The sequence below is a fragment of the Bombina bombina genome, chromosome 4 (genome assembly GCF_027579735.1).
Source record: "Bombina bombina isolate aBomBom1 chromosome 4, aBomBom1.pri, whole genome shotgun sequence".
Lineage (NCBI taxonomy): Eukaryota > Metazoa > Chordata > Amphibia > Anura > Bombinatoridae > Bombina > Bombina bombina.
In genome coordinates, this window is record NC_069502.1 from 693,149,419 (window position 1) to 693,162,237 (window position 12,819).

At 40.3% G+C, this 12,819-nt stretch overlaps 1 protein-coding gene and 1 long non-coding RNA gene across 2 annotated transcripts in view; one reads left to right on the top strand and one right to left on the bottom strand.

Annotated features, from left to right (window-relative positions):
• Positions 1 to 12,819, bottom strand: part of LAMA4 (laminin subunit alpha 4) — a 247,604-nt gene that overhangs the window by 107,593 nt on the left and 127,192 nt on the right. Inside the window, exon 8 of the mRNA XM_053710874.1 lies at positions 8,195 to 8,290. Within this exon, the coding sequence (XP_053566849.1) occupies positions 8,195 to 8,290 (96 nt within the window). The remainder of the gene's footprint in view (positions 1 to 8,194; positions 8,291 to 12,819) is intronic.
• Positions 1 to 12,819, top strand: part of LOC128656743 (uncharacterized) — a 50,355-nt gene that overhangs the window by 2,544 nt on the left and 34,992 nt on the right. The gene's annotated exons all lie outside the window — the stretch shown is intronic.

The following is a 12,819-nucleotide window of genomic DNA, read 5'->3' on the forward strand; positions in this document are numbered from 1 at the left end:
CAGTTGCAGGAATTTATGACAAAAAATGGTCATTGTGTGCATGTGGCAACAATATCACAAATTTTCCACAATTGTGGCTTGTATGGGAGGGTTGCAAGAAAAAAGCTACTCCTCAAGAAAGGCCACATGCAGTCATGACTGAGCATTGCCATAACACACCTAGGCAATTCTGAGGCCACATGGAAAAAGGTGTTATGGTCAGATGAGACTAAAATTAAATTATTTGGCCTCAACAACAAACAATATGTCTGGAGGAAATCCAATACAGCTCACCATCCAAATAACACCATGCCTACAGTAAAGCAAAAAGTAAAGTGTTCATATCCTGTTATGGGGGTGTTTCTCTGCAGCAGGCACTAGAGCACTTGTCAGGATAGAAGGAATAATGGATGGGGCAAAATACCATACATTTTTTGAGGAAAATCTGCTGCCCTCTGCCAGGAAGTTGTCAATGGGAAGAAGGTTTACTTTCCAACATGATAATGACCCAAAGCACACAGCAAAAATGACCACACAGTGGTTGAAGGAGAAAAAGATGAATGTCCTTGCATGACCTAATCAGAGCCCAGACTTAAACCCCATTGAATATCTGTGGCATGACTTGAAGACTGCAGTCCACAAATGGTCACCATCAAATGTAACGGAAATGGAGAAGTTCTGCAAAGAAGAGTGGGCAAATATTGCACAGTCTAAATGTGCAAAGTTAGTAGAGACATATCCCAACAGACTAAAGGCTTTGCTGCCTGGCTTCATTATTTCCTTTCCTCAGACACCCCTGCCCTCATTCTTGGCGACTTTAACATCCCTCTTGACAATCCCAATGCCTCCTCTGCAATACAACTTCTTCAACTGATTTCCTCTTTCGGCCTGTCACAATGGACTGACTCTCCCACTCACAAAGATGGTCATTCCCTTGATCTGATTTTCACCTATCGATGCACTCTTTCGAATTTAACAAACTCCCCTTTTCCTCTCTCTGACTATCATCTCCTAACTTGCAACATCACTTCCCTACCTACAACTCCCCCTCCCTCTACCCCTCACACCAAACTTCACAGAAGCACTAAGTCACTAGATCTCCATCAGCTCGCTAGCTCTCTCAAACCTCTCCTCTCATCCATCACCTCCTTTTCCTGCCCTGACCAATCTATCTGCCAGTATAATTCCACCCTTACATCAGTCATTGACACTCTGGCCCCTCCAACCTTAGCTCAGAAACCACACTCTCATCCTCAGCCCTGGCATACTCCTCTGACACGTTACCTACGCAGATGCTCCCGTACTGCTGAGTGACATTGGAGGAAATCTCGGAATTCAGGTGACTTTCTTCACTACAAGTTCATCCTGAACTCCTACTATTCTGCCCTTAATCTTTATAAGCAACAATATATTTCTAATCTCATCTCTACTCTTTCCTCCAACCCTAAATGTCTGTTCTCCACGTTCAAGACTCTTCTCCGCCCACCCCCACCTCCTAACACAACCTCTCTCTCAGCTCAAGATTTTGCATGCCACTTCAAAAACAAAATTGACTCCATCAGAAGTGAAATCAGCTCTTAACATACTTCCAATCTCCCACCCCCTCAAAGCTCACGATCACCCAAAACCCAAATATCCAAAAATGCAGCTCTTTTGCCCCTATTAATGAGGATGAAGTTTATGCCCTTATACTGTCCTTCCACCTCACTACCTGTCCCCTTGACCCCATCCCCTCACAGCTACTTCCTTCCCTCTCTTCTACCCTCAACCCCATACTCACACACATTTTCACCCTCTTCCTCAGCACTGGTATATTTCCCTCATCTCTAAAACATGCACTGGTCACACCTATCCTCAAAAAACCTCCCCTTCCAATTACCGCCCTATTTCCCTACTCCCTCTTGCCTTAAAGCTCCTCGAAAAGCTAGTTTACGCACGTCTATCCCATTTCCTTACACTAAACTCTCTTCTTGACCCACTGCAATCTGGATTTCGTTCCCATCACTCTACAGAGACAGCAATTGTCAAGGTTACCAATGACCTACTTACAGCAAAATCCAAAGGCCACTTCTCTCTGCTTATCCTCCTTGACCTGTCTGCAGCCTTTGACACTGTTGACCACCCTCTTCTGCTCCAAACCCTCCAATCCTTTGGCATCTGTGACACAGCTCTCTCGTGGTTCTCTTCCTATCTGACTAACCGTACATTTAGCGTAGCCTTCTCTGGAGCATCCTCTGCCCCGTTACCACTTTCTGTTGGGGTACCTCAAGGCTCTGTCCTTGGTCCCCTTCTCTTTTTCAATCTACACGTCGTCACTAGGTTCCTTAATAAAGTAGAATGGGTTTCAATACCATTTGTATCCCGATTACACCCAAATCTACCTCTCTGCACCAGACCTACCTCCTTCCTTACTAACCTGTGTCACTAACTGTCTTTCTCACATCTTATCTTGGATGTCCTCTCACTACCTTAAGCTAAATCTCACCAAAACTGAACTCCTAATTTTTCCCCCTTCTTCCAATGTCTCCACCCCTAAAATTTCTATAACTGTTGATAATTCCATCACTACCCCTACCCCACACTCCCGATGTCTTGGGGTCACATTTGACTCAGATCTTTCCTTCACTCCTCACATTCAGTCCTTGGCTAAAGCCTGCCGCTTCCACCTTAAAAACATTGCTAAAATTAGACATTTCCTTACACAAGATACAACCAAGATTTTAATCCACTCTCTCATCCTTTCCCACCTCGACTACTGCAATTCCGTCCTCTCTGGTCTACATAGCTGCCGCATAGCTCCTTTACAATTCATTATGAATGCCTCTGCAAGGCTCATCTTCCTTACTCGTCGCTCTTCATCTGCTGCACCTCTCTGCCAATCCCTTCACTGGCTTCCTCTTGCCTCTAGGATTAAACATAAAATCCTCACCCTGACATTTAAAGCTCTCAACTGCACTGCTCCCCCCTACATCTCAGAACTTGTCTCTAGATACTCTCCCTCCCGCGCCCTTCGATCAGCTCAGGATCTCCTCCTCTCTTGTTACTTCCTCACATTCACGTTTACAGGCCCCCATCTTGTGGAATTCCCTGCCTCGCTCCATAAGACTCTCCCCTAGTTTTAACAGCTTCAAGCACTCCCTAAAAACTCTACTATTCAGGGATGCATACAACCAACACTAACCTTTCCTAACGCCATTGCTTTCCCCTTGAACCCCTTAGATTGTAAGCCTATGGGCCCAGCTGTTTACAGATCGCTTCATAAGAGCTGACTACAACAGTGAAACTCTCGGCAGGGCCCTCTACCCACTTGACCCCTACAAAAGCTATCCTGTACACCGACTATGTTTACAGCGCTGCAGAATCTGTTTACACTCTACAAATACCTGATAATAATAATAATAATAATAATAAATAATTAAAGCAAAAGGTGGTTCAACAAAATACTGACACAAGGGGCTGATCCTTTTTCCAACTCAGTGATTCTGTTTTTGAATTGTCTTTATTTTTGCCTGACATGTTGGTGTTATATCTTTCACGTGGATGTTATAAGTTGCACTGAGTAATAAATAGATAAACAAAAAATGTGTCTGTCTTTATTTCAGGCTGTAAAGCAACAAAATGTGATTATTTTCAATACCCACTGTAGAACTGTTACAATATATCACTCAAAGATAAAATGAAGATTTTATTTGCTTTAGACTTTGCATTATGCCCTATCAGACAGACAGGGGCGCTGGAGCAAGCATTGTCTGCCCGGGGCTTCTTAAATGTCGGCCTTTGTCTCATTTTGCCATTCAGAGGCATAATGTAAACCCTTAAACTAGGTTTTGATGAATTTTTATATATTTTTTTATTTCCATAAGTGACTTCAATAACAAGTTTTTTTTTTTTTAAAAAAGAATGTATTCCAATATGGCCTAACTAGTAAAAATAGATATAAATGCATATAAGCATAGTAGCATATGGATTATCCTTATTTCTGATAACAAAAATTGTACATGTACTTTGGTTGAGTTGTTGGGTTCTGTTGTTAAAAGTAACCTTCAAAATAGCTGTTCTTAAATAGAACAATGTAATGCAAAATAATTTATGCTTTCCCTAAAACTACTCGTTAACCCAGTACAAACCCTTTCTGTTTAAAATACATGTTTTTCACTGTTTATACTAATGTCTTTGGCAGCTAAAAATATTCTAGTTTTGAAAGATTTTTATTTTTAAAAGAAATTTTGATAACTGATTTATATATCCCTGGTCTATTCAGTGAAAGGCAATATTTCATCTTCAAAACCCAACATATACAACATTAGTCAGTAAAATTGTAAATATAGTACATTTTACAGTTGAGTTCCAGCTTGGCTGATGAAACAAAGTTATTTCCATGGAGAAGTAAATTCCAGACGATAAACAGTTTGACATGAAAGGACCAAACTGCTGGATATGTAAGTGTTTGTTTAAACGTGTAAATTAAGTGCGTGGATCAGTCATTTATCAAATATGTAGATAAAGCTAAAGATGCACATAAAATATTGTGCTAAAATAATTAATCAAGTAACCTTCCAAAACAATAGTAACATGAGGTTCACTAGGAATTTTAAGCCAGACAATTCTTTTTTGGATAGTAATTTTTTAAATATAAGTTTTTATCAAAATGACACAGTTGTGAATATTGTACTCTTGTGATAGAAATTTGCACAGACCTCTTAGAAACAGTGAGAGACATTTTAAACAGGACAACTTTATATATAAAATGGTAAAATACAATGGGGCATATTTATCAAGCTCCGTACGGAGCTTGAAGCCCATGTTTCTGGCGAGCCTTCAGGCTCACCAGAAACACAAGTTATGAAGCAGCGGTCTAAAGACTACTGCTCCATAACCTGTCCGCCTGCTCTGAGGAGGCGGACAGAACTTGCAAGAAATCAACGTGATCCAATACGATCGGGTTGATTGACACTTCCTGCTAGCAGCCGATTTGCCGCGAATCTGCAGGGTGCGGCATTGCACCAGCAGTTCACCAATATCGGATCATGTCCATCTGCACTTTGTTAAATAGGCCCCTCTATGTTCTTGTAAGATGGCAGATTATTATAATACATTGCTTTCATAAATCATGATGATAAACTGTATTGATAATTAATAGTAATATTCATTTTAATATATTTTTTTATAATCATTAGTTTTTGAATAATAAATTCTTGCTGTCTGGTTCAGCCTACAATGAAGAAAATATAAATGCTTAGAATTAGACAATTTGAATTTATGTTGCCCTTGCATTTCCATTTTCTTCCTTGCTGGCCTTTATCATGTGTAGAACATTTTCATTAAAAAAAAATAAAAAAAAATGTATATATATATATATATATATATATATATATATATATATATAGAGAGAGAGAGAGAGAGAGAGAGAGAAAAGAAAAGAAAAGAAAAGAAAAAGAGGAAAGCGCTAAAACCCTAATTGGTGATGCCTGCACTTAAAAATGCAGCTATAATTGACAAACACCGGGGACAGAACTACCTACAGTGAAGAGGAGATAGGATATATATGAAGAAGCGCCTCACAAGGGGCTGTAGTACGTCAGAGAGTTTAGCTGAATAATAGTGAAAGCCGACAGTTTATCTAAATGGTGGCTGGATAAACAATGGATTTGTTGTATATTAGCTACTACACAGCTATTAGAGTTATCAACAAATAGCTGTGTAGTAGCTAATACACAACAAATCCATTGTTTATCCAGCCACCATTTAGATAAACTGTCAGCTTTCACTGTTATTCAGCTAAACTGACATACTACAGCCCCTTGTGAGGCACTCCTTCACATATATCCTATCTACTCTACTAAGAACGATTGTATTGGGCAATCGTTCAACACAGAAGTTAAGCAAGTACGATTTACATCTGGCGCTGTCCTCCACACCAAATTTTCTACCCACAGTTAAGAGGTAGGTACAAACAAAAACAAAATAGTTAAGCGCAATGATAAGTGCAGGTGGAACAACAAATATTCAATTAATGTTGAGAATATCTAAAAATAAGATATATGCTGGAATGTATAGTAAAAAGCAATATATATATATATATATATATATATATATATATATATATATATACACATATAGATCTCTCAAATAACAATCTCATATAGACCAATAGAAGAAAGTGAGAGTGCATACATCAAATATAAAGCATGGAACACAAAACATAGAGTTCATAGGTAATTCCACCTATATGGGCAAAGTTCAAAGACAGCCACAGTCTATTGGTGACAGTAGTAGTAATAGTGACAATAGTTGTTCATACACCCGTTTCCTCCCACTGGTAGTAAATCTACTTACAGGAAGAACCCTCGATCATATGAGGTAAGGTAAACGCCCTGGGAGAGGAAACACCATTCATGTCTGAATGTGACCCCCGTCACTCAGAGTGCTCAATCCAGGCTGATCCACTATTTTCTGGCATTACTTCCTGTCCACTGGCTGAGACAGCTTGAGATCAGAGTGTCTCACAAATAATTGTTCCCTGCTTTTCACTGTGTGAGTTGCACCTAAAAAGTAAGGTTATGTTCTGCCGATCTCTCACTAGGGACACAGTATGGTCGCTGACCCAGGAGGTGGTGCGGGAAGCTTGGGAGGAGAAGCAAAGAGACTGTGGTTTTAATTTGGCCTCTGAAGAAAAGGTAAAGACTTTTGCAGGTGCTACAATCAGACAGGATTGTGTGTGCTGATTCCCCACCCAGGGGAGAGAAGTCTGTAGACTTTGTGAGATGCACTGATCTCAAGCCATCTTAGCCAGTGGGAGGGAAGTAACGCCAGAAAATAGGCTAGAGTGGAGTTACCTGGCGGTTGATGATCTTTTATATTGGAGCATTTCTATCATATATATATGCTCTTTTTATTGTATACTGTTGGACCTTTTTTATGTATTCCAAGACTGCCCCATTGTGGATTTGATTCACCTGATTGATACCTCATAATAATTGAGGTTGCCACATGTAAGTGTGTTGTAAATCGATGTATATATGTTTTACTTACCAATAAAACAGTAAGCACTATGTCACTGTTTTTTTTCCTTCTTTCAATAATTTGAGGATATTAATCCCCTGAGTGGTGGGCAAAGAAAAATTTGATTCTGGCTATTTCTGTTAGTCAAGCGATCTGTGGAGTTGTGTGTCCAGCTGCCTGTGGAAAGGATTTCCTCTTCCTCCGATGCTAAACCTTCATCTCATATGTTTGAGGGTACTTCTTGTGAGTATTTAAGCATTTAAAAAAATGTGTGGGACCTCTACTAGCAACTGTGTTATATTGCTACATATTTATGCTACGGATTTGTAGCTAAGTTTACACGAACTGTCCTTTATTATTGTTTAAAGGGACATAATACTCATATGCTAAATCACTTGAAACTGATGCAGTACAAGTGTAAAAAGCTGACAGGAAAATATCACCTGAGCATCTCTATGTAAAAAAGGAAGATAATTTACCTCATAATTTCCTCAGCTCAGCAGAGTAAGTTCTGTGTAAAAAGTTATACTCAACTGCTGCTCAGCTACAGGTAAAAAAATAAATAAATGAAGAAATGAACAGCAGCCAATCAGCATCAACAGTGCTGAGGTCATGAACTATTTTACTGTGATCCCATGAGATTTCACTTAAGCTCGCTCCTTCCGCTGTCCCGGGACAGACATACTAATTTGCTGCTTAGAAGTCCTTTACAATGGGATGTGGCTACTGAGAAACTTTTGAGCTAAAATGTTTTTCTTTTTTACATAGAGATGTTCAGGTGATATTTTCTAGTCAGCTTTTTACAGCAATGCTGCATCACTTTCAAGTGCTTAAACATTTGGGTATTATGGCCCTTTAATTGATACAATTTTATTTACATGTATTTTTTAAATTTCTGGTTTTATTTTCTTTGAATATTTATTTGTAGCTAGGCATCCACGCACTGTTCATTATTATTGTGTGATTGATACATTTTCATTTTTATGTATCTTTTGTATTTTCAGCCTTATTTTCTTTGAACACTTATTTTGTGTATTTTTAATATATATTGAGTTGTATATTAATGTATATATGTATATAAAATAGTGATTTTTACTATAACCACTAACAGTTCTTATTTGTAATGAAAGTGATTCACTTGTTTAAAAATAAGAATTGTTTTTATAGTAATACAGTTTATGTTCTCTGTTAGGATAATTAGCATAATACTTACTATAGGTGGAGCAGTCTGAGCCTGTCGGTGCATCAGGGTCTTCTAACATACATTCCCCAGTTCTGTTATTACAGGGTCCTCCTCCGCAGTTACATTCTGAAATATACCAATTGTATTAGCGAGACATGTAGACATAGATACGTAGTTATATCTTCATAGATTTGATTGTCATATGCTTATAACTTGATATAAACACATTAAGATTAATCTTAAAAAAATCAGACATTTTTCCTCCCATGCAATAACACAGTTGTTTCTTTCTATTGCTATAGCATATGACCCAATGCTCCACCATTATTAGCTTATCACTACTTTCCCTACCTAAAATAAACATAATAGATGACTCACCCTCTCCTTACAACAGTAATTCCCTCATTTAACGCCAAACCATAATCCACTCAATGGTGACCACATGTGCAATCCTCCATAACACCGCTCAGCCACAAAATATAACTCCCTTTGTTATATATCATTGCAAAGTACTCCTAACACCCAGGGGCTGCTTTACCTAATTAAATCAGGGGCAGCGCAGTTACAGATAGAGAAGGCGCAGAACTTGGCAAACAGTTGATAGGTTTTTGTAGTGAGCCTTAACTGAAGCGGTGCCAGTTATGGCCTGGCCTAGCACACTCCCATTTCCTCAGGGGCTGGATGTGCTAAATCCCTCAAATAATAGACTTATATGGAGGTGCACTGAAAAAAACAAGTGCTAAATTGAAGGTGCGCTAATCTGGTCAGAGTTCTGACTTTTAAACTATGATTTTGTATTAAAATATACGTTTAAAACACTGCACACACTTGCAAACATATACATACATAAGTATACACATATACACATAGATACATTCACACAAATTAATATACACAAACACAAACAGCCAGCCCCTTATCATACCGTATATACTTTTAAATCACGGTTAAAACATTTATTTTCAATAATAATCCTTGATTTTACATTAAATGTGTATAAATGAGTCAAATACTTTATATAAATATATTGTTTATGTTTTGTTATGCATATATTCAAGCGTTAACACTTCTATTTCAGGTCTCTAAAGGTGCTAAACTTTCCAGAGCTAATAGGTATTGCGCTATATTGCAATACTTAACTGAACATTTGCTATATGAACAATAATAGCACACGCAGCAATATTCAAAATACAGGGAACGCTAAATAAATGTCTGCCTCATTAGGTCTTTCTGGTAAACCTTTTATACCATCCACAATAGCAGATTGTGCACTACTCTTAGTGCAGGGCAGAGCTAAGGATAATATACCTTGATCTATTGGTTGCGCTACACTTGTATGGGCTAGATATTTGTTACATGACAGTTAATAAAATATTTAGAAACAAACATAAATAAGATATTATTTATGCAATAAGTTCCATTTTGACAAACAAATGATTTGTAGTTCAGGAACAAATGGTAAATAACTGATATACGATATGTCATAAGTTTTTTCCATTTTTCTCAAACTTTTTGCTGCATATGGTGTTAAAAAGTAAAGGTTATCGGGGGGCTGAGCCAACCACAAGACTGACTGGTAGCACAGGACCGGAGCTCCCGCTATCACACCACTCTTCTAGCAAAGAAAAAGCCCCTTTATTCTGCCTAACTCTTTAAATTCTCAGCCATATAAGCCTGTGTACATACCTCCCCTCTAAACCTCTGTGTTTTTTCTGTTTTTTCTCCCTGTAATTGCCCCCTAGTAATTCTCAGAGGATCGCAACCATCTCTATCTTGCACCCCTGCTATGCACTAGCAAACGGGCGATATCGCGCTACAAAGCGCTAAACAAATAATCTGCCTCCTTCCCTCTGACTTCCCTCACCTCTCCGGTGGCTCAGTTGGCAAGCTAGAGTCTGGGGATTCCCCAGCTCAACACCACCCGAGACTTCAAAGACCTGCGGCGCTTTAGAAATAAAGCCCGCGAACGGCGGCCATTTTGGGATCTGCAGCCGCACTCTGCTCAGCGCTCAGGGGGAAAACAGACAGTGCTGCTACTCCCGGAGCCCTCTCCACAAGCAATTGGACAGCAGAGGGACTTCCTTCACATAGTTGGGACCAGTGGGACTTTACCCTTCTCAGGTAATCTTGTCCCAATATTACACATATACTCCCACAGCCTTTCAACCACTGCTCCTACTATATGAGCCTGTCTGGGACCCATGCTGGAAAGTGTCAGCCCTCTCACATAAACGCTCGGGACACTAAATAAGCTCCTTAGCCCATAGCTGGTCATTGCACAGTCCTGCCGCTCCCAGAATATTTTGTTTGAGCCTGCCTAAGACTTACTTCAGAAACTGACAGACTCTCAATATAAGGACTCTGAGTTAACATTAAGATGCCCTTTGCAGACACTATAAATTATACTTCACTGCTGGAGATTTTCACATAAGCCTAAAGCCCTATTGCTGATAATTAACCCCAGGAGAGTCAGCTAGAAAAGCAAGTCTTTTTTTTTCTCTCATAACCTGGGATATTACACCCTCCTGAGTACAACCCTCACACGGATTACGCCCTCACATCACAGCTCCTCTATACAATAATTTTTCTCACTGATGCTGCTTTATTGCAACACTTAGGCTGGTCCTGTAAGTCTTTGGATGAGGACCTTGACAGAAGAATAAGGAAAGTGTGAGAAAGAAACAGAGAGAGTGAAGAAGCAAGGAGGAGAGTAGAGGGGAGGAGGGTAGAGAGAAAGAGAGAAGAGTGGGGGAGGAGAGAAAAGGGGAGAAGAAGAAAGTGAGTGAACGGAAGGAGAGAGGAAGGAGGGGAGAGAGAGGACTGAAACACCTCACGATTATCTTACAGAGGCGTTTCCACCCTAAGCCTATCCAGTATCATACTTCAGTGTAAAATTTTGCAGGGCTCACCAGCAAACAGATCATCTCTGCCAATTCTATCTGACAGTGGGCTCCCTTTCCCCCCTTTCCCGCAGGTACCTTGCTCTGCGGGTCATACCCACCTTCCCTTTCCCGATCTCGCCCAGAGGTGGCACTGCCCCTGGAGAGGGGCCACTCTTAATATATCATCAGTTGGCTTTACGAGAACTCACCCTCATCACTGCAACTTGACATCTGTGCCCTTTTCCTCATCAAGGATTTAGAACTGTGATGGAGGGCTGAGGCGTCATGCTCTAAGGGTGCTTGCCTATCGCCCCCCCAGCTATGAACTATATCAGGAACATATTTACTAAGAGGCCAGGTGACCTCTCTCTTTCACTATGGCGCACTCAGCTAAAAGAAAGCCTAAGCATCAAGATAACCCTAAGAGGACTCTTACTGACCACTTTCACAGCAAACAGCTATCTGATCCAGATCTTTCGGAGGAAGACTCCAGAGACTCTATAGCTCTGACTTCTGAAAGTGCTAAATTAGATTCCTCCCGCAAAGATAAAACAGCTCTTTCACAATCTACTTTCTAGAAACCATCAAAATCCTTACAGATAAAATGGACACTCACGACTCCTCTCTCAGACAGGAACTCCGTCAATCTGTGAGCGATTTGAAATGAGAAATTTCCTCACTGGGAGAGAGGACAGAGATCTTAGAAAGAAAGCACGAGGATTTAGCAACGGACCACTCCAATCTCCTAGCTTACTCACAAAGCCTTGCGGAGCAAATCTCTGATCTGGAGACTAAAATGGCAGACATAGAAGATAGGTCTCGCCGTAATAATCTTAGGATTAGAGGCATTCCCGAAGATATCTCCTCATCCGAACTACAGAATTACCTAATCACATTCTTCAAGGTCATCTTGAACACAACCTCTGAAGAGGACTTTTTGATTGATAGAGCACACAGGGCCACGCGCCCCCGCAACTCCACTGCTGACACCCCCAGGGATGTCATCCTGCGCCTACACTATTATACCACCAAAGAGAGAATCATGCGTGCCTCCTTTGCCAACAAGCCTCTCAGGGAGCCCTATCAAAAGCTACAAATGTTTCCAGACCTCTCTCTGCATACACTTGCTAAAAGGAGAACCTTCCATCAGTTCACACTAGCCTTGAGGCAACATAAAATCAAGTACAGGTGGGGTTTCCTTGTTAAGCTGTTCGTTCAAAACCAAGATCGCACATACACCATCTCATCCATAGAACAGGGTATGAAGTTGCTCAATACGCTGGAACTCTCGGGAGTTCCAGACCCTCCTTCCAAAACTCAAGGAAGCATAAACAACCTTGACGCTTCAGTCCCAGCCTGGCATCCTCAGAACTCAACCTCTTCAAGCACAGAATTAGAGAGGCCTTAATAATTTGGCAGACACCTTCTGTCTACATCACAGCATCGTGGTCCTTGTTTTTTGGAACGTTACTTTGTCTCGCAATTTTGTGAGACACCTACCCGGGGACCTGTGGAGGTTCGGAGTGCACTCACAGGTACATATCTTATTCTTTTTTCACTCCTGAATTCTCCCTTTCCCTTTGCAAGACTGCCTCACTTGATGACCTTCAATCAGGTAAGCTGGGAGCTCACGTACGGGTACATATCTTACTCTATTTATAGCTCCCGGCCATGTGTCTATATGCTTCACAGACTTGTTTACATTCTATGCATACAGTGTTATATTTCATTGTGGTTTATTATCTTGTTATGTTTCTCTATCTTTCTTTCATG